This window comes from Pholis gunnellus (genome assembly GCF_910591455.1).
Source record: "Pholis gunnellus genome assembly, chromosome: 5".
NCBI classification, from domain to species: Eukaryota; Metazoa; Chordata; class Actinopteri; order Perciformes; family Pholidae; genus Pholis; species Pholis gunnellus.
The window spans coordinates 22,881,465-22,908,465 of NC_136531.1; the positions used below are offsets into that span (position 1 = coordinate 22,881,465).

Below are 27,001 nucleotides of genomic sequence, written 5' to 3' on the forward strand. Positions count from 1 at the left end.
CTTGTGCGACTGACCTACCCGCATCAACAGGACAGGCGCTCCCGGGTGAATGTCTGCGCTCCCGAGTTGGTATTTACGGGGGATGAAAAAGACGGCGCAGCGGTTGACGCAATTAGTCTACTCACCCTCTTCGTAATGTGCCTCCGAGCGTTGATTCGTTTCGCCGGCGCGGCTCGAGCGCCCCCTCCGCCTCTTCTATGACCGAATGTCTAGTCACGGCTGTGCGGCAGCGCGCATGCGTGTGCAGCTCCAGCAAGTCTCTGAATTTGGTAAAGTCTGTACTGTACAGTGTGTGTGTGAGTCCTTTAGTTATACTCAAATATAGGGTTTAACGTACAGCTTAAAGAGAATAGGGATTAGAGTCTGCATATGCTTAAATAAGGTCTTTAAAAATAATTTAAATGCTAAAATCATCGCTTTTTTGTAATACCCTTTAGTTCTGTTAATATTGTTTTCTTTAATTAGTGTCCACGACTGTTAAATCATGAAACACTGGGGACTATGAACAGAGTAATAGTAATTGTTGTAGTAGATTCATGATAAAGCACAAAAAGATGCAGTACTTCGGATAAAATAAAATATCAAATTTTTAACAAAAGTGATAAAATAAACAACCAACCGACAATATTTTAAGATTCCTGAGAATTTTAAGATTCTAAGTATTTTAAGATTTCTGAGAAGTTGAAAACTTTGATGCCTAAACGCAGCATGAACCAATGGGGTTTACTTCTGTACAGGATGATTTTCACAGAACAAAAAATAAATGAGGGGCACCTATCTCACATAAGCTCCACAAATCAACACATCATTGCATTGCAATGACAAGCTGCAGTGCTTACTTAGTAAACAATGGACTGCATGTAATCTACAGCAACATTTTACAGTGTGGCTGCATCCCCGTGTAACATTCACTGTACACAGCAGACTTGCTCTCACACTCTTATTATTGCATTACATGAGAATTAAGTCTTTGAATTTCATTGTACTTTTATGAATGTATGCATCATTTTATGCCAATCCACTGTGAGTGTATTTTGAAGAACAAAAACATTTAGTTAAACATTTACCACAGCTTGAAGATGGCTTTCACACTCTGTGAATAATAACACAAATGTCAGAAAGTCATCACTGACAAATAGGAGTTAATAGTTTAGCCGTGTATTCACTTTATGTTATAAAGATTTAACATCCTCAGGTGAGCAAAAAACCAGGTCACAGTTCAGCTTCAAAAGTTGAATGGCGGAAGTTTCCAGTGCCGTGAAATCAACAGGAGTGAACTGCACTGAATTACATTCTGAAGACAAAACATTGCATTTAGTTTCAGGGTGAACCGTCTGTGCTTCTTCTGCAGGGATCAGGTGAGAACAGAACAGTGCATCTCTTAAAAAACTGCTAATCTATAGAGTATGCGATGCAAATCAAATGTGATTCCAGTGTTTGAAGTTTAATCATGACAAGAAATCAAGTAACAGTAGTAGAGCAACCTGCAGTAGTAGCCTTCACGTAGAAAAGGGACAAACTAAACACAAATGACATCGCAACATAAAACGCCATTCAGCTTGGGCCGGTCTCGTTGAGTGTAGAACTTTGCCAAGTAGAACCCAGAACCTGAACTCAAGTGGAAAACAACGAGCTATTCTGGGTTTTTACTTTGCAAATGTATCCAGATAACCTAAAAAAATCCTGATTCATGGCACAAACCACAGTTTAGCAGGTAAAGACACACACCCGTCTCCAGCTGAAGGGATCTCTTCACCCCCGACCTGGGAGCTTGAGTAACTCTTCAGAGCAGATTCCTGGAAGGGTTTCCTATTCTTAATGATCGATAATGGAGCGCCGAAGCATGTAGGAGACCAAGGCCCCGGTCATTTGTGCGATACTCAGGCCAGACTGTCACACTAACAATTTACATCTGCTCAAGACGCTCTTGGAAGAATTTGAAACCTCAACGCGACAGACTCTTAAATACGTCAGTACACTTATTCAAGACAAACAGATAAGCTAAGCTAACACACTCACACAAATATGTTCATAAACCTGATAAATAAATGTAAGAACTAAAAACAGAGAGGGAGACTTTCAGCAGGTGGTATATCACATCACCTTCCAGTCCAGCTCAGAACAAGATGAAAACACAACGTGCTGGGTTTTGCTCATACATGCTCGACTCCGAGGCTTTCTGGGTATCTGATGACGTGAATCAAGAATATGTCAAGTAGTTGGAACATTTCCAACAATGAACCAATTTGAAATCCTGCCGTTGCTCAGTGATGCTCCAGACAGTACGCATTAAGTTAGCTTATAATACCCATCCACACAAACAGGGTGATAACAGAAGCCGCACAGTTTTTATTTCCGTTGACCAGCGAAGGCGATAAAGCACTAAAGCGTCACGTCCACCTTGCAGCTGCGCCATCAACAGAATCAAGTCCTTCCCCTTTGAAAGGAAATGAGGCGTCCTCTTCTGCCCCCTACGGGTGACAGCTAGTAGATCGTCCTCCTCGGTGCCTTACAGGAAGACAAACTCGTCACTGGTTCTTCTGTTGTTACTCCTGCTCAGGTTCCCGGGGGGCAGAATGTGGGCTGCAGGTCCACTGTGGTTGTTGCTGCTGTGACCCTCAAGTGCATAATCCTGACCCTGGCCCTCCACGAAGGTAAAGATGGGGTACTTCTCCTTCGATGACGACAGAGCCTGGGAGGACAACAAAATCTGAGTCAACAAAAATGTTCCAGAATGCTTCAGAATCACCACGGATGTCGTGTCAAGAGAGTAAATGCATATCTGTCAAATCAAGGGCTTTTTACATCGTTGAAGAACTGTAACCACCGGTTATTCTCATTCTCTATGAATCTTACTATTACTTTCCTAATTAGTTGACATCTTCAAATTGCTAATTTTGTGTTCGATACAAAGCATAAAAATCAAAAGATATTAAATTAACAAAAGATTAAAAAAAGAAGGAAAAAGCAAGTTCAGGTCAAAGCAATAGTCGGCTGCTAACGACCCAATGGATGTATCGGGACATTATTATAATAATAATAATAATAATAATAATAATAATAATAATAATCTTTGTACAGCACATTTCATACAGACTTTGTAGCTCAAAGTGCTGCACATTTGAAAATAAATAAAAACAGAAAACCTTCCTTTTACAGTTAAAATAAATAAAAGTGGGAGGAAGAAAGCTTGCATTTTGCACTTAAGTGTCATTTAAATAATTTCAACAGATGAATAGTGTAATGGTAAAATATATGCTTATGTGCGTATAACGTTTAAACAAACAATGTAATCAGCTAGGCCTGTATAACAGTGTAAAGACAATGTTCGTGTGCTTTCGTGCACCTAACATGAACTCATGTTCGTGTGCTTAAACATGAACTCACCATGACTTGTCCTTTCTAAGAAACATGACTCATCAGAAACATGACATGACATGACAGTTTGCAGACGGCAAAAGCGGAACCAGCGCCTTGTAGAAACAACACCTCGATAACACCTTTGAGATGGACGGTACCTAGATGCAGCAAAACGCGCTGGACATGGTTTCTAAGTGTATAAATACTCTGTACGTGCAACTGTTTTTTGAAGTCACTTCCACAGACTCTGCAATACGTATCTGTGAAACTGTTCTCCGCTTGCAAGCTAATAAATTGACTCTTACTACTTTGAGTATTCATCAGACTCTGTTTATTTAAACAACTCTTATCCCGCATCTGCATAGAAATATTCCACAACAATAGAAATGAAAAAATATATACATTTGCGTATTATGCATTTTAAGCCCCTCTGTGGGTGCTGCTGGATCTCTCTCTTGTCAACCTGCTGTGTGTGGAATCGCTCTGTGATGCGGCTCCTCCTTCGTTTATGTGAATGAATCTGATTGAACTTTGACAGAATAAATAACAAGGATCCCCAACGTCCAGCAAGAGTGACAGAGGCGGTGGGCTTGGGCCTTACATTCAGGACACATTGTTTGTGTTCTTGTTTTAGAACGGCATGGTTAAATACCACGAGCAGAAGAGAACGAGGGATGCTCTCCCACAAGTCTCTCCCTTTTTTCTCCTCGTTAAAGGTTCTCCTGTTCCGATGTGAGGGTTCCGGGACAGAGGAAGTCGCATGTGTACAGATTGTAAAGCCCTCTGAGGCAAATTTGTCATTTGTGATTTTGGGCTATACAAAAATAAATGTAATTGAATTGATGCTGCCTGACGAGTGAGTGAGTGAGCTCCAGCTTCCCCAGCTCCTGTGGGATCACCTTTCGAATATATAATAGATAGTATCATGCAATTATCCATAGCAGACCTGGATAGGGCCGCGTTTGGTCAATCTCTTCTTACCCATCCTTTAACACAGTCGTTAAATGGTATTCTCTCTGCTGTCATTAAAGGCTATGACATTTAGAGACAGAGGGTGTAACTCACCACACTAACAGCAGAACACAGAGACTCAAAGTCCTTCTTGTTCTTGGCATAAAAGCCGATGGTGCAGCTGGGATCCATGCGGATGAAGGGCATCTTCTTGGGAGAGCTACAGTGGAACGACTAGAGAGTGACAGAAGGAGACACAATAAAAAGGTCAATAAAAATTCATGACGGGACGCGTTATCTCCAACGGCCCGTACTGTCAAAACACCTATTGAGCATGAAAGTCACACGGTCCAAGAAGTTCAATATTATGATCTGATAAAAAGCCAGACACACTGAGGTGAGAGTGACACACACATATATACATATATATATATATATATATATATAAATATAAAGAGAATGACACCAACCTCTAGTGAGAAGTTGACCTGAGAGACATCCACCACGGGCTGGCAGTAGTGAGGGTCCAGATACAGCAGTTGCTCGTCTAACAGACAGGAAGAGGAATCAAAATACTGTATTAAAGTATGAAGCGACCACGAACAGATGAATGGCTCAGTCATATTTTTGCTGATTCAATATTCTTAGATCTTGTTCATACTGAGTACGATGAGCCGCGGTACAAAAAGTATGAATGTGGATTTTCTGCAACACGGTTTGGTTTCTAAAGCAGCGGTCACTTCTTCTACTGCGTGTATGGTTGATGATTTTCAGAATCGTTGTTCCAGGAAGAGGAAATCAATGATTACTAAGAAGTACATTTGGGGAAGAGTTGGTTGCTTGGTCGACAGAGTCTAAGCCCGTCACAGGCAGCGCTCAGTCTGGACTGTAATTACACAGCTCGGAGGAAGACAGCTCTTCACAAATGAATTAAATAAAAATTACATTTTTAACAAGCCGGTTCAATTGTTCAATCCACAATGAGCAAACACCTGAAGGAGACCGGCTCTGCACTATTATTACTGACTGTACCGAGGGAATCGCTGAAGCAGAACATTGATTGAGACGAAGCTCTTTAGAGGAGTCCTGATAAACAAAAAAAATAGCGCATGAGCTAAAAGAGAAGTTTCGTCAGCTCCCAGTTGTTTTTGAATATCGTAAAAATGTTAAAGTGTAGTATTGTGCTTCTACCATGCTGTGTTTAAATTGTTGAAGTCAGTCAGTTTAACTCATGGTTAGGAAAGGCTAACCAGCTAAAGCAGTATCCCCGTCATGTAGCCTTCATCACCGATTCAAAAGATTGTTGCCTCAAGAAAAAGTGACAGAGAGCAAGAGGACAGAGAAGAAGAGCTTTGAATGTTACATAAATAGTCACTAAATAACACAGCTACAGTCATTTGTTGTGCACTGAGCCCTACAGTAACTGACTCACTGTGCACAGACCTTAGTGTACCAACCGTCGACATGAGACAACCATGAGACAAACGGCAGAGACGAGAGCTCTATGGTCCTCTATGGTCCACGGTGTTTCCAGAGAACACAGAGTTCCTTCTTCGGAATAACAACATTGTTCTTAAATCCCTTGATTCCTTCAACAAAAAGAAAAAGCTCTCACCTTGGAAGCCAACGAAGTAAAGTGAGTGCTTCGGTTTGCCTCCGATGATTCCAATACAACAATCCAGCTTTAGGATGTTCTGGAAATGAACACGGATGTTTTCAATATGACTTAAGAGACGTGAGAGAGAACTCAAGTTCTTCAACAAAGTTCTTGAGGAAACATTTCTCTAGTGAGCTCAGAGGGGGGGGGGGGGGGGCTGTGGATGGGTGGGGTGGACGCAGAGTATTCACACCTTGACACATTCGATGTAGGACGGGTTGAGGGCCTCCCCTCCCAGCCGTACAGGCACCAGTATGATGACGGACCTCCAGGCTTGGCTGGACGGATCGGGGGGCGTCTGGCTCAGTGACAGGTCACATAGATGCACCACGTCCTCTTTGTACACTGCAGAGCACAGAAACACCATGAGGACAAATATGGAGAAGACGTCTTCGATATTTCCAAAAGGAATACATGTTGAACTGGACTCTCACAACATCTAGTGTGTCAATCTCACCTGTACAATCCTGAGCCACATATACAGCCAGGTTGTGGAGCACAGAGGTTTTGGCTACCGCTTTCCTGAAAAAACAAAATATTCATAACTCCAATCAATGCAAAGACATTTTAAATCCTTGCTTGTAAAAAAAAAAAAAAAACTCTTCCGCCATCTTTACCTTAGAATGTGTGCCACTATAGAGGGGCCGTACCAGTCGCCAGCCTTCTTCCCTGAACTTTTCCCAATTTCCACCAGCTGGTGAAGCCCAAAAGGTGCTGGGGGCTGATCCCCGAACCAGGTGACCAGCTTGTGGTGGATGGGCTCTGCCTGCCTGTCCCGCACAGACTCCGGTCTCTTCCTTTGGCTGCATTTAGGCGCCTGATCACTCGTCAGGGACTTTTCAGGGGTGTTGGACCCTCGTGGAGAGCCAAAGGAGGGGATGGGGACTCCTCCAGCCCGGGCTGGGGAACGTGGTCTGAACACCTCAAAGTCCACTTCGGTCAGCTGCTGAACATCTGGCCAAGCCCAGTCTGCAGAAAACAAAAAAGGCTCGCACTTAGCAACTAAGTAGAGCCAGGCTAAAACATCTGGGGAATGTTTTTCTTCAGTCCTCAGCATTAAACCATCAGAGAGGAGACATCTTTTGAATATCAAACTAATAAGCATGGGCACAGTGAATAAGAAATTCTAAAAACAGACAGAATGATGGAGAGCGGAAGAGAGACAAACTCTGCCAGCAATGAAAAGAAACAGAAACAAATCAGGATAAGTAAAGCTCAGAAAATAAGAATTAAAAAAAAAGAGAGACGCGAGGAGCAGAAAACACGAATGAGTGAAACTGAGTCAAAGATATAAAGAGTGAGAAGAAGAACACAGGAATTAGATAAAAGAGATGAAAACAGGACAGATCTAGTGTTAATGGACTTAAACATTTTGAGATGTTTGTAAAAAGTGGTCAGATCTGTCCGATTATCTGTCTCGAGAAAAAGTATTCACTGAAGTCCTTTCAATATAAAGGAGTACTTGCCTCCAACAGTAAAAATGTAATATGCGTCACACTACTGTGAGATCGGTTTCACTGAAAAAACAAAGACTAGCCAGCTTTAAATGCAGCTATACTTCCTGTGGGTGAAAGCAAAACTGTGTGCAACTGTGAGACAAACCTCTGGGCATCAGATGGACCAGGAGCCCTTGAGCCAGCAGCATCTGTCCACTGCGCAGCATACAGCCCCAGCCGCAGTCTGTGGTCCAGGTGGAGCCCTCCAGCTGAGGGAACTCCCTCCTGTAGGTCAGCCAAATCCTGGACACAAAAGCCGAACGAAACCGCTCCACCGCATCTGGGAGGAAGTGAAAGGGTGGAGGGGGGAGGAAAAGAAAGAGAACTTTTACACTTTGTTGATTCAAACGGCTCATGACTCTGATCTCATGTGTATCTGACATGAGAAACATCCGTTTACAGGGCTGTGTAATCAAAGGGGAACGTTTTTCTTTAGGTCAACTGCTGTTGTGTTCTCTGACGTAAACCCGGCAACCTTTCAAAAGGAAAAGGGTTTACACCACTGTGGTTAACCAAAACACACATCAGTCCAACACCTGGAGTCTCTGTGTAGAGAGGAAACGCAGCATCTACTGACAAGCACTTTTGATTAGAAAGGGATCAATCTTGAGATTTTTAAAAGACGTTGCTGTATTTAGAGCTAACCTTCACTGTTGAGCAGATAGGAGTGTCCCAGGACAGTGACCGGCGATATCTTGTTGAAGGAGGTTTTAGACTTAACAGTCCAACCTAGAGAGAGAGGAGCAGAGAGAATGGAAGTTGTCAAAGTGGCAACAAAGACAATGAACAAGCTCGATGCCCCGACACAGTAGAGTACTTAAAGTACAAACCATATTTGACGCTGTTCCACGCCGACATTAGTTTGGCTTTCAGTTTGTCCATCTCGTCAGGCTCTCCGGTGGCCTCTCTACAGGGGTCCGGAGTCTGTGCTGGCCTGAGACCAAAGCTGCCCTGCCGCTCCAGGGGCTGCTGCCTCTGGCTCTCCACCAGCTCGTCCTGCATCACTCCCCCTACGTATTGCACCGCGCTGGGGGAAACGGAGTTCATGCCTCTGAGCCCTCAGAGCTGAATGCTGGTGCTCCTCATTGCAACACAGAACTGATGTGTGGGGGGGGGAAGAAAAAGGAGGTTAAATGATTGACTCTGCGTGAAACTCTTTAACTTACACTTGACATGTACTCATGAGTCGGTGCTTTTTAACCCAACGCTGGCTAATAATTCTGTTTCGCCACGTAGTCATTTCACCGTTCCTACATCTATCTACATCTGCCCACCCCAGAGGAGGGATCCTCCTCTGTTGATCTTCCTGGGGTTCCCGCCTCCCTCCCTTGTTTAAGTTTGTTGTGGCAAAAGCAAAGTCAAGAATACATTCTCGGTGCTATAAATGAAGTTTGTTTCATACTCATTTAGGGAAACGGCACAACAGCCCGTCTGTAGGACAAAGGCAATTGTCCTCACTTCCTAAAAAATATAAATAATTGCTACCTCGTCAGTGTACACCTCACTCATCCGTCTTTCACAACGCACAGCACACAACATGGAAAGTACCAGTGACTTTTCCACCCTGGTCTGAAACTGATGAGTAGCAGTTTCAACAGGGAACACTAGCACTGTGTGCAGTCACTGGTTTCACCGAAGGGAACAGTTGTGTGCGGAATAAGCGTCATGTGATTAGCATTTGACAACCGGAATGTCGGGTTTTTCAATGGCTGTGAAAGTCGTCTGATTATGGTGGCGGTCATCGTGTCTCAAGCTGTTTAACACCTGAAGCGATCACATCGCTGCAGAGCAGAAATGTGTCTGTCACTGCCAGCGCGAGGATCAACATCCTCAAAGTCATTTTGTAATATAATATGCACGATATTGTTCTCCTAACACAACATTTAAGTCCAATAGTCAAGTGGCCGTACGTTACACCTCCCCTTTAAACATGGCTACGGGTAATTCACTTACAATTAAAGACACAATAGCAAACAACTACGTACCTGCTGTAAACGTCGGCTAAGATGGTCGGTGCATTGTGGTATTTTGACTCATTTCAGCGACTTCCTCGGTCTTCATCCACGACTCTACGTGTCTTCACAGATAAATGTGACGTTAATGTACTAGCTTGCTAAAGCTAGCTAAGTTTAGCATTTCGAGAAGCTAGCCCCCGGTGTTAGCTACCTAGCATTCAAGCCGGACTGACCAAAGATATTAATAAACGTTACTTTCAGCAGTATGGTACGCGTTCCTCCATTCAACAAAGAAGCTCATGTGTGCACTCCAAGGTGAAGATAATCCAGTACATAGTGGAGGCTTTGCTCTCCTGACCGCCGCATCAGCGTCTCCCTCTGACAGCAGCGGACATTCACTTCCTGTTGTCCTTTCCTGACACAACGCCATTGGTTGCCGTGAGCACCGTCAGGAAGCTGATTGGATCATTTATAGTATATATTAGACATTAACAGCGTGCTATTGGCTAATATTAACTCTTAAAGTTATGTAATATAATCACATGATAGCAAATATATGACTGATATGTATTTGTATATATATATGTTTGATTTGAGTGGCAGGTGCAATATTGTATATTTTATATTATGAATGTTGAATGAAGAGTTTATGTACACAGGTTTAAAATAATAGGCCTTTTTACGTTGGACATTATGAATTGTTATAGTGAAAAACGTATACTATATATATATACACATATATATTTTCACGTTTATTATGCAGCCAAGCAAGTGTTCATTGTGATAGTATAAGAGTTGCTTCAGCATTGTTATCACAGACCATAGTCACAAAAGAGTAAGAGGTGGCAAGTCTTGGAACAAATCTCAGAATTTTTATTCCACATACTGCACTTCAGGTGTCTGCATTTGAATCACATCTATCACAAACAAAAATGCCCCATGGTACAAATAAATACACTGTCAGTGAACAGAGAAACGTGGAATGTTTTTATACTTGGACTTTCGTGTTCATTTCTAGAATACATATCTGTATACAGTAGCCTATATTTTCTTTTTTGTCAAAGTAACTTATAAACTACCAGCACATTTTCCAAATAAAGTGCATTTATACTACTCTCTCTGTCAATCACAAAAAGAAGAAAAAGAAATTCTCAAACATGTAACACTATAGACACCATTGATTGGGAAAAGGCCTGAAAATGGGCGTAATAGCTGTAGAAGATTACATTACAGTTAAGTTTTCTTAGTCAGGTTATCAGAGCTGACCTGATGCCTCATTTATTACATCAAGATATAAAAGAACTGCTTCCTATCAGTAGAATATATAAGACAGTATATTATATTAAAAATGTCAATCCCTATTCCAGAAGATATAATTAACAGTCACGTGAAGAACACGACAACAGGAAAGGAATAAATTCATGTTTCAAGTGTTCATTTCATAATTACTGCAAATATTTTTGTCATTATAAACATAAATGCATATTCAGTAACCCTATGGCTAATAACCTCCATTCTGCAGTATGTTAGTGGTCGGAACCCTCACTCCAGCAGATTATTAATGAACATGTTATGGAAACATGTCTCACAGTGGATGTTTTAAACCACTGGAGGGCAGTAGAGTACGATGCTGAATGAAAGAAACGATGGTTTGTTGCATGAACTGCATGAGACTTTCTGATGAGAGGTGTAAAATCATTGGAACACCCTCAAACATTGTTTGATTTGAGCATGGATTGCGATCCTCTAAAAGGGAAAAATCAATCTGTATTGCATTAAAGATGCATTAATATATGTTTTTTTTAAATATACATATTAACGACTGGTTATGTAAAAAGATCTGCCAAGACCACAAAAATCAACTTCCCACTTTGTAGCTCTGCATAGCTTTGAACCATTTCCAGCTCATTGTTTTAGTTTTTTTTTAGACAGATTAAAACCAAAACAATGTGGCCAGCTGATGTAAAACCGCTACCAGCACAACTGTACAGGAAGTAGCCTGCTTAATGTAAAACAGTTGGAGAACAAATGTTTAATTCCCCCCCCCCCTTTTTGGACAATGAAATGCATATCTGTGTGAAGTTGTTGTTGTTGTTGTTGTAATCAGTTTACATTTCTAGAGCTTAGAAGAATCAATGTTTTTCAATGAAATCAAAAATGGATTCAATCATTTAACCCCTGTACTCTTCTCAGTGACAGCAGTCCTCACACACACACACACACACACACACACAGCTGCGAATGAGTCGCATGAGATTATGTACACCGGAGAGTTACTGCGAACGAATAGGACCAGGAGGAGAGAGGAGCACAAGTTGTTTCTCCCGGTGAACTTTTGATCCTACTCAGCGCTCTTGCTGAGATTGTTGGATCAGTAAATGTTACATCTCAAAAAAAGTGTTTCACATGAATCGATCTTGACTACCTAGCTTGTGGTTCCTAACAACCTAACACAGTCATTCTGATTATACTGCAGATAACTTTGTTTTTACAGCAACAGGTTCATTGCGATATACTGTTGCCATATCCACAACCCCTACCTTATCTATAGAGCCCTTAAACAAACACATAACTGTATGCTACATCCATAACGGCCTGCTTTCCCCCGTTTGGGCTCGAAACAACACATGGGTTCACTCTATATGTGCTTACGATTCCTTTTTTTGTATACTATATCCACACACATTACCATCACTGAGTGTGATTTGTTAATAAAGTCGGGGAATGTTCAGCAAAGCCTGAAACTGTTACTGGATCCCAAATGGCGCCTGTTTATTTCCAGTTTGGTTCCCCGTCGTGACCCTTGCTGAGTCACCCGCGCTGAGTGTAATTACCCCACGAAAAGACACACACTTCTTAACTCACTCGCAAAACACACTTGCATCCCAATTCGTAGGACCACGGCTTTAAATGCATACAAAATAAAATCAGCTGCTGACAGTGCTGCCTCCTGTAATGTGAGTGTGTGTGCGTGTTTGTGTGTGTGTGTAGGCTGAAAAAAAGGGTGCTGTGGCAGCCCTCCTGCGAAGGGGAGATAAGCGCTGAGCCGGAGCTCTGTCAAACACGCTTTCCTCTGCAGGACGACACAGCCTCCAAGAAGCAGCAGAAATAGACCCAAGGTGGCTTCACACGCTCTCACACACACACACACACACACACACACACACACAATCCCCTGCGACAGGCAGAGCTAGACATGACATCCACTGACAGAGTGCCTGCTTCGGCTTTGTCTGACCCATGCACAGCGACTCTGTAAACTGCTGGATGAAGAAGAAATGAGCTCCATCCTCTTGCTGCTTGCTCACCCGCTGAAGTCAAACTGAGGCTCGGCTGCCTCGTTTGATGCAAATACTACAACGTGACCAAGACTCAGTTCATCATTGTCTTGCTTGAGAAAGCAGTGAGAGAACAAAGCGCTGGTTTGAAAGACAAGATAGAGTGACTGGATTTTGGTATTCACAGTTTTCAGCATGTTTTGATCGGTAAAGCACTTTTTGACCTTCTTGTACCTATTATACATGTACAGTACATACCATATATGACATGCGTTCACATAGACCCACACACATATACATCTGGTAAAGTGTTCCACGTTACATTAAAGAGTCCTCTTATTAAATACTTTATAATAGAAAATCAACACAGAACGCACCTTTACATTGGAGTGTTTCACTCCTGGTTTTGAGTTAGAATCAGTCAATCATTGGAATCAATAAATAACATTTCATGTACTCTGAAACTGGAATGTACATTGTTTTTAAGTGCTTGACTTCTGTTGCATTGTTCTTCCTTTTTTTTCTTTACTAAAGTCCCATTTAGGGACCCCATGGGGTCACATTTTCGACTGGCTGCTTCCCGTGGCAGCCCTCTCTAGCGGTGAAGCAGCAGGACTTTGGGTCACCACGGCAGCCCCAACAACCACTCGACCTGCAGCGGGAGTGTCAGACTTTCCCGCTGCCCCTACCTGCCTCTCCTCTGCCGCCTTAGTCTGCTGCTCTTTGCTCTTGGACCCCTCCTGGGAGCCGAGCTTGATCGGCCCGAGGACGTTTTTGGCCACAGTGGTCAGCTGGCTGACGAAGCTCGTCTTGTCGCCAGGGGAGACGGGCCGCGACTTGCAGAGCGATGGTCCGCAGAGGGAGGGGGTGACGGATGTCGGAGAGGGAGAGGGAGAGGGGGAAGGCGAATGCTCCTCCACCACTTCTAGGCGGCATTTGTCCTCCCAGTCAAGAGTCCCCCGGTAGCAGTTGACGGGCCCAAGTCCTTGCCTCACCTTACCCAGCAAGAGCGGCTGCCCATGTGGGGGGACGGCGGGGGCGAGAACCCGCACTGGTAGCTTGGGGCTTTTGGAGCCGAAGTCTGGAGTCCTCGAGTCGCCGCTCTCTGCTCCAGCCTTTCTCAGGCTGTCCCCCATACCTGATGGTTTGAAGGGTTTGCTCATGCTCAGCTGGCCAGCTTTCGCTGACGCGTTGACGCCGATGGATTTATCCGGAGTGGAAGCAGAGCTCCTGTTGAAGGCAGCACCGGGTCCACCAGGCCTACCCCTGTTGTCTCCTTCCTGCTTCGGTTCAGTTCTGCCCCACAGTTGCTCCTTGACATCTTTAATATTAGAAAACAAACTTTTGGCTCCCATGGGGTCTTGCTGTTTTGAATTTAAGTCCGCTGGACTCTGCGGGATCTTTTCAGGTCCCTTCTGACCACTTAGACTTCCTGTTGTTTTGCTCGGGGTGCAAGAACTTGTAGCTTTACTGGTTTCTGCACAAAGTCTGGAGTTCTGGCCAGCCTGCGAGCTAAAGGACAGCTCACTATGAGATTTTCTTGTTAATGATGACTGGCATCCCATTGCTCCAAAGCGACTCAATCTCTCCAGGACTGTCCCGGTATCAGTATCCCTCTCTTTTTCCCTCTCCCGTCCCCTTTCCCTCTCTTCCCTCTCCCTCCCAGCCAGCAGTGTTTCCCTGCTGAGCGGTGACTCCTGTCTCCCTAGTCTCCTCACAGGCTTCAGGACACCGGTTTCTGGGTTTGTAGAGGATGAGGGCAGGGGTGGAGGATTAGGGGGCAAGTTTTCCCCGTCCGTCTCCAGCAGGCTCTGGAGCCCGAGCTCACAGAGGAAGGCATCCTTACGGAACTCAGAGTGCTGCACCTCCAGGCTGTGCTTCCTTAGCGGACCGCCAAGCCCTCCTGTTGAGCTGGACTGGATCAGAGGGGAGCCCAGCTTCTCCGCCGACTGCACCCGTTTGAGAAGAGGCGATCGAGGGGGTTCAGCACTCTTGGGCCTGGGGCGGACCACCGGCGGCGAGGAGTGGAGCTTGACGGGAAAGGACTGGGTGGTGTTGGAGCTCCCCACGGTGTGGCCAGGCAACGGCGGGGGCGAGGACTGGGTGGGGGAGGGCGTGTGGGCGAGCGGGGACAGGGGTATGTTGCCCGCAGACTTACAGCGGGCAGAGCGATACTGGCGGTGCAGTTTCGGGGAGAGGCCGTGCAGGGAGCTGGGCCTCATGTGCTGAGAGGGAGCGGGGGAGTTTGGAGTGCTGGAGGCCGGAGAGCTGCTCTGGGAGGAGGCACCTAAAGGAACACAGAGATCAGAAAAGATCAATTAAGATGAAAAGAATCCCTGAGGAGCAGACACACTTTTGATTTAGAAGTAAAGAGAATTTGGGCTTTTAGGGTTCGTAAAATGTTTGGCTTCAAAAGCTTGTTTTCCTGCCAATTCCATTTTTTGAAACAAATATTTCTAGCGTGAAATGACCAGTTGCTTTAACACTTGTAAGTACATTATTTCCAGTGTCCTACCCAGGTATGAGGGCTCGGGGGTGGAGCGGTAGCCCTGAGTCGGGGACCGGGCAGACAAGCTGTGAGTCGGGGAGCCAGGGAGACTCTCACTGGAGGACAGAGAGCGATTCAGAGAGGACAGGCTGCGGCTGGTGTGCAGCAGATTGGACTGCTTTGTGATCTTACGGAACAAGGAGCTACGCTTCTTACTGCTGGACGGACAGACAGAGAAATGTCAGGGAGAGAAAGTTAGATTTGAAATGAGATTGACATAAAACGTTTTATCACTGTGAATCGTAAAAGCATGGAATTCATGAGCTGTTTTGTTTGTGTCAAATTGTCAAACATTGTGTCAAATGTTAACTTGCAACATCAGTGATAACTGACAAAAGATTTCCCTGCTATACCAAAAGGAATGGACACTAACGGCTAACGACTAATTTGGAATGCATGAAATAAACCCCAAAATTATGATGTGCTCAGAAAATGCTCATCAGCAAGTAAACAGAAATTGTAATTAATAGGCTCAAACATGCAAAAAGCACTACTCCAAGTATTGAAAATGTCACCAGATAAACATAGAGATAGTCAAAAGAGACACAAAAAAAAGCCAACCACCTCCTTTACTTTTGGATCATCATAAGACAAGACATCAAAGACAACGTCTCTGCTGCGATGCAGGTGCGTAAGCTCTTACCTGTCCTGGCTGTCCTTTCCCACGGTCCTCTTGTTTCGTCGGGCCATCTTACACTTGTAGCTGGCCTTGCGGGCAGGACCCACTTTAATAGAGGTGTTCTCAAAAGGCGTGGTTGTCACCGTCACCTTGTTTCCACTCTACAAAGATCAGAGACATTAAATCATTTCTACACTGATCCTTGTAATTATCTACCGGCAAGCTTGTTTACCGACAGAAAACTGACCAGGAAAATGTTACCTTCATCTACAGGATGAAGAGTCACTAAGCTCAGAGTTACAGTGCATGGGAGCTGCAAGCACGTCATCTAAGTACACGAATAGCCGTTCCTTGAAATTGACAGCTTATAAATAGACAACTAAGTGGCCTATTATTGGCAGAAATAAAAGAAATACATAGGACTATGGATATTACCAAACAGTACACCTGAGAATGAATACGCCTGCTGCTGCCTACCTTGAGGATGAGCTCTACCACTTCAGTGTGGACCAGACCGTGGACGGACTCCCCGTTGACGTGGGTGATGAGGTCACCGGCACACAGGCAAGCTTCCTGGGCGGGGCCGCCGTCCTCCACATGCTGCAGAGTTACACAGAACCTTTAAGCTCAGAACATGGCAAAAACAATTACATGTAGACATTCGATGAATCTTAGACAGTATTTACTAGTACTTTGATATGATTGAGACTTAGATTAGAAGAAAGCATGAACTATTTTCCATTTATTTTATAAGTAATATTAGTAGCATATTTAACTGGTGAAATCTGAACCCCAATTTATTAACTTCAGAAAAACTCAGGACAAGCCATCCTTCTTTATGTGAGTTCACAGACTTCACTAAACACTGCTACAAGTTTCTTACCCAAACAATGTGATGCACGCTGTAGATGTCACTGTCTCCAATGTAGACCCTGATGGCCCTGAGAGTGAAGCCGTACTTCTTTCCGGAGCGATGGATGGTGATGGGAGAGCGCAGCACGCTGACTGCCGGGCAGAAGTCTCTGCTGGGCGAAGAGTCTCGGGACGAGGGGTTGGAGGAGAATGAGTGGGGGGACATGGGGCTGGCCAGCGGAGAGAAACCGCCATACTGCTCCACTGGAGAGGAACAAAGTATCGTATTAGCGTGCCATGAAACTATTATTACCGACAGGATTTCATTCCATCCTTTCCCTGCGGCGCTCACCTGATGGTATGATGACAGACAGGGCCGTAGCAGAGGCTGACTTGATGACCTTGTTTCCAGCTCTGGAGTTGCGTTTCTCGCTGTCGCCAGACAAATGCTGATGGCGCGCTCTGCGGAGGACCAGGTCATTGGTGGCCCGGGGCCCCAGAGGGTCGTACAGAGGGGTCATCACATCACGATCGGCTACTGCAGGACCTGGGGTTAACGGGGCCGTGGTAACTCCCGGTGTCTCTCCATGTCTAGGGGACTTGTCTGTGAGAATGTAGAGTCATGTAGAGATTATGTTTGTTTTTGTTTAAAGTAGCATGACATAGTCATCTAATGAGGTATTACCTGCTCCGTTAATCTCCTTCAGACCGTTCCTCTGCTCCAGGAGGCTTGGTGAGGGGACACTGGTCCCGTCCAGTGAGGTTCCACGGACCTTCATGGGTGCCTGGCGGGACAGAAAGTCTGGCTCACCGTCTAGCGGTGAGGCAAAACGATGTGTGTCCATCAGTGCTGAGAAGCGTCGGCGAGCGCCAAGAGGAGGGCTCGCATCCCCCTCCATGTAGAGGGACTCTGAACAAGACAGGCGCTTCCTGCAAGAGGAAGGACAATGAAAAGACAAAAAAGAAAATGCAAACAGTGTCTTCTCTGTAGGAATCCATCATCCAACAAGGCTAGGAGTCTAGAGTCTAGTCTCTGTGCTTTGGGCTTAATGTCGGCACGCTAACATGTTCTAAATGACGATGCTAACATGTTTAACAGGTGTAATACTTACCATGAAGCATGTTAGCATGTTAACATTTGGTAATTAGCACCAAACAAGGTACAGCTGAGGCTGATGGGAATGTTATTAGTTTTGAGGTATGTTGTCATTAATCAAAGTATTGCACACATTTTGACCCGATGATGGGGCTGGATGAAAAGTGAATGGCAAAGCGATCACAATTCATTCTGAGGTGGAAATGTTCGAATATTCATGATTATCCCGATAATAAAAAGTCACCATGATCAACTTGTTGAGATTGTTTTTCTTCTCAATCTCAAAAATCTCAATCCCCAGAAACAGACCAGGTCCAGGACCAGCAGGCTCAGGAATAACTTCTTCCCCTCTGCACCGGGGTGACACCAACCCCATTAACCCCATCTTACACCACACACTTATACTTGCACTGCCCACTGTAGCGGTTGATCTCCTGTGCATACTAAATCTCAACATATTCCTCTCACATTGTCCATACTGTTCATACTGTATATATCCAGCAGATTCATATCGAGCCCTGTCCATTATATGCATGATTTATGTTACCGCATGTACATTACTCTGCTCTTAGCAGCTTTTTTGCACTTTGTGTTGGATGCTAAACTGCAATTCGTTCTGAACTGAGCAGTGAAAATAAAGTTGAATCTAACGTTATCTAATCTAGCGCGCAGAGATATTCTGCAATGTGCCAGCAAAGACTGCTCGCTATTAAACATGGATGTACAATGGCTTTGCTCAAGGATACACACCCTGCGTTTTGGTGAGTAACACTGAATGTAAAAATAACTTTTGGTGGTTTACAAGCTCCTTTAATTAAAGAAATGAATACATTTATTGAGCTTTATTCTTACTTGATATGGGAGACAGAAAATCCAATATGAAAGGTAAAAAGTGATGTGCCACCTTCACCGTATTACATTTTCTAAGCACTATGAATGCAGAATATATAAATGAATGATTCTATTTAACATGTGGATGTAGAGAGATTGAAATCCAGACGCATGCCTCCTGAAGATTGAGGTGAAATGGAGTTATGAGAAGTAAACGGCAATCAGCCTCTGCTGTGTGCTCTCAGTTGGAAATGTATTAATAATATGAAGCCTGGACTTTTTGTGAGCTGCCTCAAAGCACGACAAGCAAAAGCAACAGAGCACAATTATGTTTAATGAATCTAGAACTCAGGGTCAGAGTCAGTTTTTATTTAAAAGGGCTGAAAAACTAAAAGCCTTCATTCAAGGTAATGTGAGGTCTCTTTTTCAATCCAATATGTAACATCGCTATTAGAGTCATACAGATAATAACTCTAAGTTATCTATCGAGGGTTCAAATACAGTCACATTAAACCACCTGTGACCAATAGTTTTAGATTTACCAGGAATTATCCTTTTGTGTATTTTAATTGGGAAGTTACACAGTGGATTTGAGTGAGAAAAGCAGCCACATTTGCATATTCATCAACAAATCGTGAAAAAAGTGACACGTCAGAGACATATTGTGTGAGTCATATAAACCAGTCATCCACTTCCACTTTTCCAAACTTTGCAGAGGTGGGATCTGTAGCCTGTTGTTGACTAAAAGTGAGTGTGACCTCTCGGGCCGAGTTCTTTTTAAAGAAGTGTCATAACTGGTGTCAGTGAGATAGAAAGCACAAGTTATTCAGGCACACTGGGGTATGTGACAGTTTCAGGGAAGCACCTTGTGAACACCCTGAGTCCTATCTGAAGTACACAGAATGTATAACCCCCCCCCCCCCCCCCCCCCCCCCATTGCCCACATGCCTCTACCACCCAACATTCAATAACGCCCACCACTCACATCTCTGGGGATCCGGTCCTCCAGCTCTTGTCTCTCATGCTGAAGCTGCCCAGGCTCTCTCTCTTGGTCACCTTGTCCTCCCGCGGGCCCTTGTGCTCCCGACGGGACACGGAGTTCGAAGCTTTCTGCTCCAGCTGAGACAGATGCTCCATGCTGCTGTACACCTGCAGGGGGACACAGTCAGATCAATCTTCATTTGGGCTGTTAGCAGTTATTTATAGCTCTGGGGAAACAGGGATGAGATGTACAGAGCTGTGTAGAGAGGCAGTTTGTGGTGTACTAGGATTTAACAATGCTTTGAAAATAAACCTGTATTTCTGACCAGTGGGGAACTCCACCTATTTTACACATCAAAAGTCTGTTTGCAGGTCTTAGGCAGTACTACTGCATATGTGTCTTTTGTGAATCGAAAAGCTGAAACCTGGGAATTTCTGCCCTTTTTTACTTCAAAATGTAATCATTTTCTATGATGCATTATTTAACTAATCATTGCAGCTCTACATCAATAAATTATAATGAATCTGCGCTGGCTTTTGCCACAGCTAGACGTGCAGCTTTACTGAGATGGAGAGAAGCTGCCCCAGCCACACATTATCAATGGCTTGAGAACATAATGTCCTGCTACACTCTACATGGATCTGATAAGACATTTGAAGAATTGGAGGCCCTTCCTGACGTACTGTCAGGGCTCCCATGTGGTATTAGTACTTTGTATTCACCCATTATCATTATTATTATTTAGCTTTATTTGTATTTATTTTATTAACTATTACTTATTCTCTTTTCTCCTTCCTATTATTATTATATAGCTATTGTATTTGCAGTTGGGTTGGGTTTCTGATGTATGTAAAAACATGACCTGCAACTGTACGAATATAAACATTGTACAAAACTTCCTGGTTAAAAATGAAAAAAAAGAGAATAAAAGGATAATTAATCAAATACATGTGTGCGTTTACTGCAGACCTCATTATGTGTGTGTATGTAGTCAGCAGAGGCTTTGCTTGAGAGAGGCAACTCAGCAGCCCTCGACCGTAACTTCAAAAACACCTCAAATGTAATTGAAACTGAGCCCCTCAATGAGGCACTTTTGATTTTCTGAGGAGTGAAGAAGTGACGGGAAGAACACGCTGGCACACTGAGAGAGAGAGTCACAGCTCTAAATTAAAAGAGACTTGGCCAGAGAAAGCTTGTCATCAAACACACATCTGTAGAGCGAGGGCCCCAGATTAACAGAGGAAAGAGGACGGGGATGTTGTATTGTGATGTTACGGACCTTTGCATGAGGAAATCCTCTCTAAATGGACCTTGCTGAATTTCAGTTGAATACCCCTGGTATAGTGTGATGTCATAGTACAGTGTGATGAGTCATATTATGGTGTGATTTCATAGTATAGTGTGATATGTCATTATACAGTGTGACATGTCATAATATAGTGTGATGTCATAAAAAAAAAGTGTTAAGTGAGAAACTAAACATGTTGACCAGCGAGATGAAAAAGAAAAACCCAGTGAATGAGAGAGTAAGAGAGAGATGACAGAGGAGAGGCTGGAAGAGAGGCAAAGTCTAACCTTGCTGAAGCGAGGAGAACAAGAGGAGAACTGTCTGATCTCTACCGGCTCATCGTCATTGGTGTCATCCTCGTCGTACGTATTGATGTGGTGATACCGATCCGAGCGGGCTGGCAGGGAAGAGAGAGAGAGAGAGAAAGCGTGAAACAAAGCGCGAGAGGAGATGAAATATATGAGCTGTCAGTTCAACATTAAAACTGCATTTGCGAGTGGAGCCGTGTCAGAAAGTGATTGTACCTGTGGTGCAACAGCTGTACGTTACAGGTACATAAACCCAGAGGAACCTACTGTCAAAGTAGCTGGTGTCCTCCTCTGACTCCAGGTGAGGGATGAATTCTGCCTTCTGTCTCAGCAAACTGTTCCAGTCCAGCTCTGTGAAGAACGGGTGCTGCTTCACCTCAAACGCTCCGCCTGGTGGCACGAACAACAAAGCCTGTCGGCCTCACTCAAAGTACAACAAGCTATAGAACACAGTGGAGCATTTAACAGCTGAAGAGCCAGATATTTCCCTCAGGAGTTGGTGGAGACCAAAACAGTATTGGTCCAAAATCCTAAATTATCCTGACATATTTCTGATTTTTTCATTATCTGGATTTTTTGCAGGTTGTTTGCCTCTGACAACCTGTCAAGTTGCAGTTTACATCCATGTCTGTCCGAAATGTCATCACTTCATCATTTGAGGGAAATTGTCATAGGTAGCATATGAATTTGTGAGCTATGGCCAAAAACGTGGTTTCTGAAGTCACAGTGACCTTTGACCTCCAAATTCTAATCAGTTCAACATTGAGTCCAGGTGGAATTTTGTGCCAAATTTCAAGAAATGTAATGAATAAATGAATGCCAATGATGTGCTCTGTGTGTGCACGGTTTTAATCAATAAAAAATATTGATAACTTATTGTAGAAAAGCGGCCCCGGAAAAGCAAGAAAATAAGAAAAAACTAGTGAGGACCATGAAAAAAACAGAAAAGACAAAAGCAATTTAGCAAGTTAACAAAAAAAAAGGTAATAAAATAGAATCAAAAAATAAAATAACAGCTATAGTAGTAAAACAGCATGAAATAACAACTAGATTGAAACAATATAATACAATTATACAATTGAAATACAATGAAATAAGTAATTAATTGAGTAAATGTAAAGCGTTAGTACCTGTACCCAACCTCACAAGAGGGTTGGTCTGCAGCAGGGCGGAGATGAGGTCCTGGACATCCGCAGGCAAGGCGTCATCGCCATCTGGCCAAACTATATTGTCTGACGGAGACGACAAACAGAGAGCAAAAGGTCGGTGTCATGAGGAACACAGAAATTGCCTTCTTTTGAAGTAGTCTTAAAAATGACAAATCATAGGCTGGTCCAAACTTCTGCAAAATTGCCTTTAATACCGGCATGTCGGTGCAGTGCACTGATCATTAAAGCATAGATTTCTAAAAGTTGTGGTAGTTTTTGATAAAACTATAAATTTACTTTAAAGCTAGACATTAACCCAGAAACCCAATTGACTGGAAACACACTGTGAAGCTTTTGATGCAGTCTGTGAGTGTCTTCACAAATCAACCAACACTATTTTCTTACCTGTGATGACCTGCCCAAACAGCTCCTCCGGAGTGTCTCCAAAGAAAGGCACGCAGCCCACCAGGAACTCATAGAGGATGATGCCCATGGCCCACCAGTCCACCGGCTTTCCGTAGCCCTGACGGAGAATCACCTCTGGAGCGATGTACTCTGGAGTACCACACACCTGAGTGATGGAGGGGCGAGGGAGACAGAAGGAGAAAAAGAGAGGAACGGAGAGGGAAAGAAAGATGGGTTGGAGATGCTTGACAAAATCCCACTTGTCCAAGTTACATCATTGTCCATTTTCCTCAAATATTGTTTAAATGGCCCCTTCAGATATGATGTATGACATGTAAAAATGGTCTGCTTTGTATAATAGTTTGTCTTTGAAATAGTTTTTCCACTCCCTTATCCCTCATTAAAAAGGTTTATGAATGTGCAATAGCACAAGATGTCTACTACTTCATTGAACAGTGAGAGGAGGAGGGGGACATGTACCCTCAGATAGTTCTGCCTCTGAGCCAAAACAATGAAGTCGAAAGGAGCTGCATCTATCCTGATACGGATACAGTACAATATCCTGTTTATTTTGACTGATTAGGAACTAAAAACAGTCAAAACTTTTCACAACAAGGTCTGTGAAACTTTCAAATGTCACATTTTGAATTTTTGCACCAAAAATGGTATCTAATCCATTTCCTCAGTGCGGCAGCTGAAGTCAAACAAACCAACCCTTTAACACTTGGGGCAGTAAAATGGAAACCATTTACTTCCACATTGATGACATGCTCAAGGTTTCATTTCTAATAATCACACACATAGTTCAGGAGATCTGAAAGCGAATACAAAGCACATGCCATCATGAGTGAGTGAATGAGAAACACTCTCCAAAATCAGAATCTCTGGTCTGTTTCATCCGCAGATGTGATTTGATCCTGGCAGAAAAACAGATGCCTGCTTCAAGACTGATTTCATTCAGAGCATAAACAATAACTATAATTGCTCAAAGTGGTTGTTGTGATGATTCACTAATTCAGAATACGCAGGAAGCATTGTAACGCAGTGTCATCATTTGAGGACCATTGATTCTGCCAGATGACTTGGCAGGTTGGTGCACACGGCGGGAGGACACTACAAGATGCTGCGAATGCCAGTCGCCTGTTTGTCCAACAAGCATCCTCTCTCACAATTACAAACACCTCGTTCATACGGTCGCTAATTACATGCATACGTAGGGATAAAGTACTTCAATTAATGTTCAAAAACCTACAAAACACACTGCTGCTCGGTTATAGGCAGCGTACCTGCTTGTCCAGGAACTCTCTGGCATCTTTTTCAATGTGTCCCTCGTACAGGTTTGTGGTGAGGCTCATTAGACCCATCTTCGACAAGCCAAAGTCTGTAAGCTTGATGTGCCCCATGGAGGTGATCAGTAGACTGTTAGGAGAGAGAAAACAGACATTTAGCCATATTTAACAGACTATCTGGTTATTTTTAAAAGCTGTGTCGTGGTCACAGGTTGACTTTTATGCACAAAGAAACTTAACATTGAGACCGAGATGCACCCTCACCCCTGGAGCATTACTACTACTATTTACTTTTCTGTCAGTTTGCTAACATAAATGAACTGACACTAACCGAGCTCACCGAGCTCAGTGCACGGAAGCAAGAAGAGGCATTGGAGCAGACCTGAGGCCTGAGGACTGCCTCCTCTTTTTGAGTGGCAACCGAGGCATTCAGACATGTTGTAGCCACAAGGCTAAGTGTCCATTAAATCCCCTCAACCTAAAAACAAAGGCTTTTACCAGCACTACCCGTGTCATGACGGCTACATTAGATTCCATGAATACTTCATATCTATTGTCCTATGTAAAGGGAGTGTGCCAAACAGTTCTCTTTTCCTTATTTAGCTATGCTGACCTGTCTTCATGGACACCAGACAAGACTTTTAAAACAGCATTAATAGATTTTCTTTCCCCATAAACTCATGTTTACAATGTTCACTGAGGTAAGAAATGAAGTGAGAAGTAGGGTCATTTTCTCATAGACTTCTATACAATCAGCCAATTCCGCATTGGCTTTACTTTTCAGACCTGTAGGGATGTAGCTGCAAACAATGCTGATGAGAGAGGGAAGATTGACCCAAAGCAGTTAGGCTGCTGGCTGTAAAACCAAAACAATTTGTTGATATTGCAGCTTTAAACACTCACTTGTCAGGTTTCAGGTCTCTATGGACGATGCCATAGTTGTGCAGGTATTCCAGGGCTAGAACGGTCTCAGCGAAGTACATCCTCGCCAGCTCCACAGGCAGGGCCCCGATGTTCTTCAACAAAGTGGCACAGTCACCGCCTGAGAACACAGAAACACCGCAAGTTAGTGTTTAAGCGTGTGAGTGGAGTTATCCATTTCACAATTCAGAAAGGAAAGGCAGTGTTCCTGCTTGAGAAGTGTTGGATGAAAACTATTCAGACAAACGTAACTGAAGCACAGAAAGTCTTCAGGATGACGTAAATTGATCCTCCGATTAAGCAGAATAGCATCATATTATGTGATTCATAATAATAGTGTTCCTGTTGGTTTTTTTGGCTTGTAATCCACCTAAAGCACGTTTATCACCACACAATTCACTCAAACTACCCATCATGCCTCAATGTAGAGAGCTGCCGCTGCCAGGGACGCCTCAATGTCCTGCCTCTACTGCCCTTGTTCGACTTTCATGGTGGATAATCATTGCGATAATGAAATAAGAGTCTCGTCTCCAGCATATTACTTTCATTTTCCTAAATGTGAGCAGACAAAATCATTATCGGCTATTCAAGAGTCCAGCAGACACTTTTATCAGCATTAAATAAATGAAGTGCGAAGGACGGAAACCCGATCTAACATTTCTTCATACGCCTGACGCAGGAAAAGGAAGGGCGAAAAGAACAAGAGTGGCCTCATGAATCATAAATCCTTTCTCAGTGTAATGAGAGTCTGCAACCAAACCGAATCGGATTCCCTCACCTTCAACATATTCCATGACCATGCACAGATGTCTCCGCGTCTCAAAGGAGCAGAACATGGAGACGACGAACGGATTCTCCGCGAAGGTGAGGATGTCCCTCTCCACGAACGCCTGCTGGATCTGGTTCCTCAGGATCAGATTCTGCTTGTTGATCTTTTTCATGGCAAAGCGCTGACGCATCTCCCTGTGTCGCACCAGGTAGACGGCACTGGAGAGAAGGTGAGACAGAAGAGCCGAGAGTGAAACCTGAAGGGACTGGCGGTGCCGAGGTGGAGTATGGAGGAAAGAAAGCAAGGTGAGGCAGAGGTGAGACCATTACGAAGTGTATTGAGTGAGACCACACGTTACAGTGTTAAAATCCCCAATGATTGCTTGTAAGTTGAACAGCACACTTTAAGTGCCTTCAAAGTATTCTACAGACCGGTGTCAGAAAGTGTCTTTTTAAAAAGTTTCCCTTTAAAGTCTCTTTGGGTATTGGTGCTTTAGTTATTCTCCGTGCCAGGATGATTTTTTTTTGCTGTGTCATGCTAAATATACGGTCCTGCTATGTTCTTAGTGACCACTCAAAGCGCTATTCAACACAAGCCAGCCTTCACCCTTCCCGCACGCATTCATACACTGGTGGCAGAGGCTACCATACAAGGTGCCACCTGCTCATCAGGAGCGATAAACATTCAAACGCACACGCAGCAATTTGGGGTTCAGCGTCTTGCCCAAGGACACTTCGACATGTTGACTCGGGGGCCAGGGATGATTCCACCAACCTTGTGATTGGTGGACAACCGCTCTAACTGACCACAGCTCAAATATCATAACTCAAAACCAAAATCCAAAGAAAACATTAAGTTTAAATCAATCACAATGTTATATGCACACAATGATATAATCTCAGGTCAAAATGTCTTTACAGTGTGTGCAACATGTTAAATAATGTATGCAGCACATGGCAGACGTTTATCCTGATATAGGTCTGCTTCTCCATCCTACAGGCTTCCTCACCTAACCGGCTAAATGTTTCATGTAAACAATGAAGTCAGTCTTTGTTTGTCTTTTGTCTGCCTCTTTAAGTATCTTGCTAAACAATACATAGCATCGTTCTGATAATCAATTAACATTTGACACGAGTATCTTTCAACATACCTTTTTACATATGCATTGAAGCTAAATTAGGTAACTTTAGAAAAATACCTTTTTGCTCAAACTGTGACTATATCCTGAGTAGTATATGAGACAGATAA

The 27,001-nt window shown here is 43.7% G+C and overlaps 2 protein-coding genes across 3 annotated transcripts in view; both read right to left on the minus strand.

The window, feature by feature from the left end:
- Window positions 1-1,423: 1,423 nt before the first annotated feature.
- On the minus strand, window positions 1,424-9,806 carry atg4da (autophagy related 4D, cysteine peptidase a). 2 transcript variants are annotated; one of them, XM_079158780.1, is made up of 12 exons: window positions 9,675-9,798; window positions 9,450-9,541; window positions 8,295-8,562; window positions 8,110-8,193; window positions 7,571-7,744; window positions 6,586-6,937; window positions 6,426-6,490; window positions 6,162-6,313; window positions 5,927-6,005; window positions 4,782-4,858; window positions 4,426-4,545; window positions 1,424-2,692 (listed from the first exon to the last, which is right to left on the minus strand). In XM_079158780.1, exons 3-12 carry the CDS (start codon window positions 8,509-8,511, stop codon window positions 2,510-2,512), a joined length of 1,503 nt encoding a protein of 500 aa, XP_079014906.1. In that variant the 5' UTR covers window positions 8,512-8,562; window positions 9,450-9,541; window positions 9,675-9,798; the 3' UTR covers window positions 1,424-2,509. The 2 variants fall into 2 exon arrangements, with proteins under 2 accessions (XP_079014906.1, XP_079014905.1); XM_079158779.1 differs by having other exon boundaries at window positions 9,450-9,806.
- A 3,448-nt stretch (window positions 9,807-13,254) lies between these two features.
- mast1a (microtubule associated serine/threonine kinase 1a) overlaps window positions 13,255-27,001 on the minus strand; it is a gene marked incomplete at both ends in the record, with an annotated part of 60,605 nt that continues 46,858 nt past the window's right edge. Inside the window, 15 exons of the mRNA XM_079159450.1 lie at window positions 13,255-14,984; window positions 15,213-15,400; window positions 15,889-16,025; window positions 16,342-16,464; window positions 16,748-16,980; window positions 17,069-17,320; window positions 17,402-17,646; window positions 19,629-19,792; window positions 21,201-21,310; window positions 21,489-21,611; window positions 22,352-22,453; window positions 22,775-22,940; window positions 24,061-24,193; window positions 24,967-25,105; window positions 25,763-25,971. Of these exons, the coding sequence (XP_079015576.1) occupies window positions 13,255-14,984; window positions 15,213-15,400; window positions 15,889-16,025; window positions 16,342-16,464; window positions 16,748-16,980; window positions 17,069-17,320; window positions 17,402-17,646; window positions 19,629-19,792; window positions 21,201-21,310; window positions 21,489-21,611; window positions 22,352-22,453; window positions 22,775-22,940; window positions 24,061-24,193; window positions 24,967-25,105; window positions 25,763-25,971 (4,054 nt within the window). The remainder of the gene's footprint in view (window positions 14,985-15,212; window positions 15,401-15,888; window positions 16,026-16,341; window positions 16,465-16,747; window positions 16,981-17,068; window positions 17,321-17,401; window positions 17,647-19,628; window positions 19,793-21,200; window positions 21,311-21,488; window positions 21,612-22,351; window positions 22,454-22,774; window positions 22,941-24,060; window positions 24,194-24,966; window positions 25,106-25,762; window positions 25,972-27,001) is intronic.

Coding starts and splice junctions, on each gene's coding strand:
- atg4da (XM_079158779.1), bottom strand. CDS start 8,511: ATGAACTCCGTTTCCCCCAGCGCGGTGCAATACGTAGGGGGAGTGATG. Junction 6,938..7,570: donor GGTCCATCTGATGCCCAGAG/GTTTGTCTCACA, acceptor TGTTTTCTGCAG/ACTGGGCTTGGCCAGATGTT. Junction 6,491..6,585: donor ATAGTGGCACACATTCTAAG/GTAAAGATGGCG, acceptor TTGTTTTTTCAG/GAAAGCGGTAGCCAAAACCT.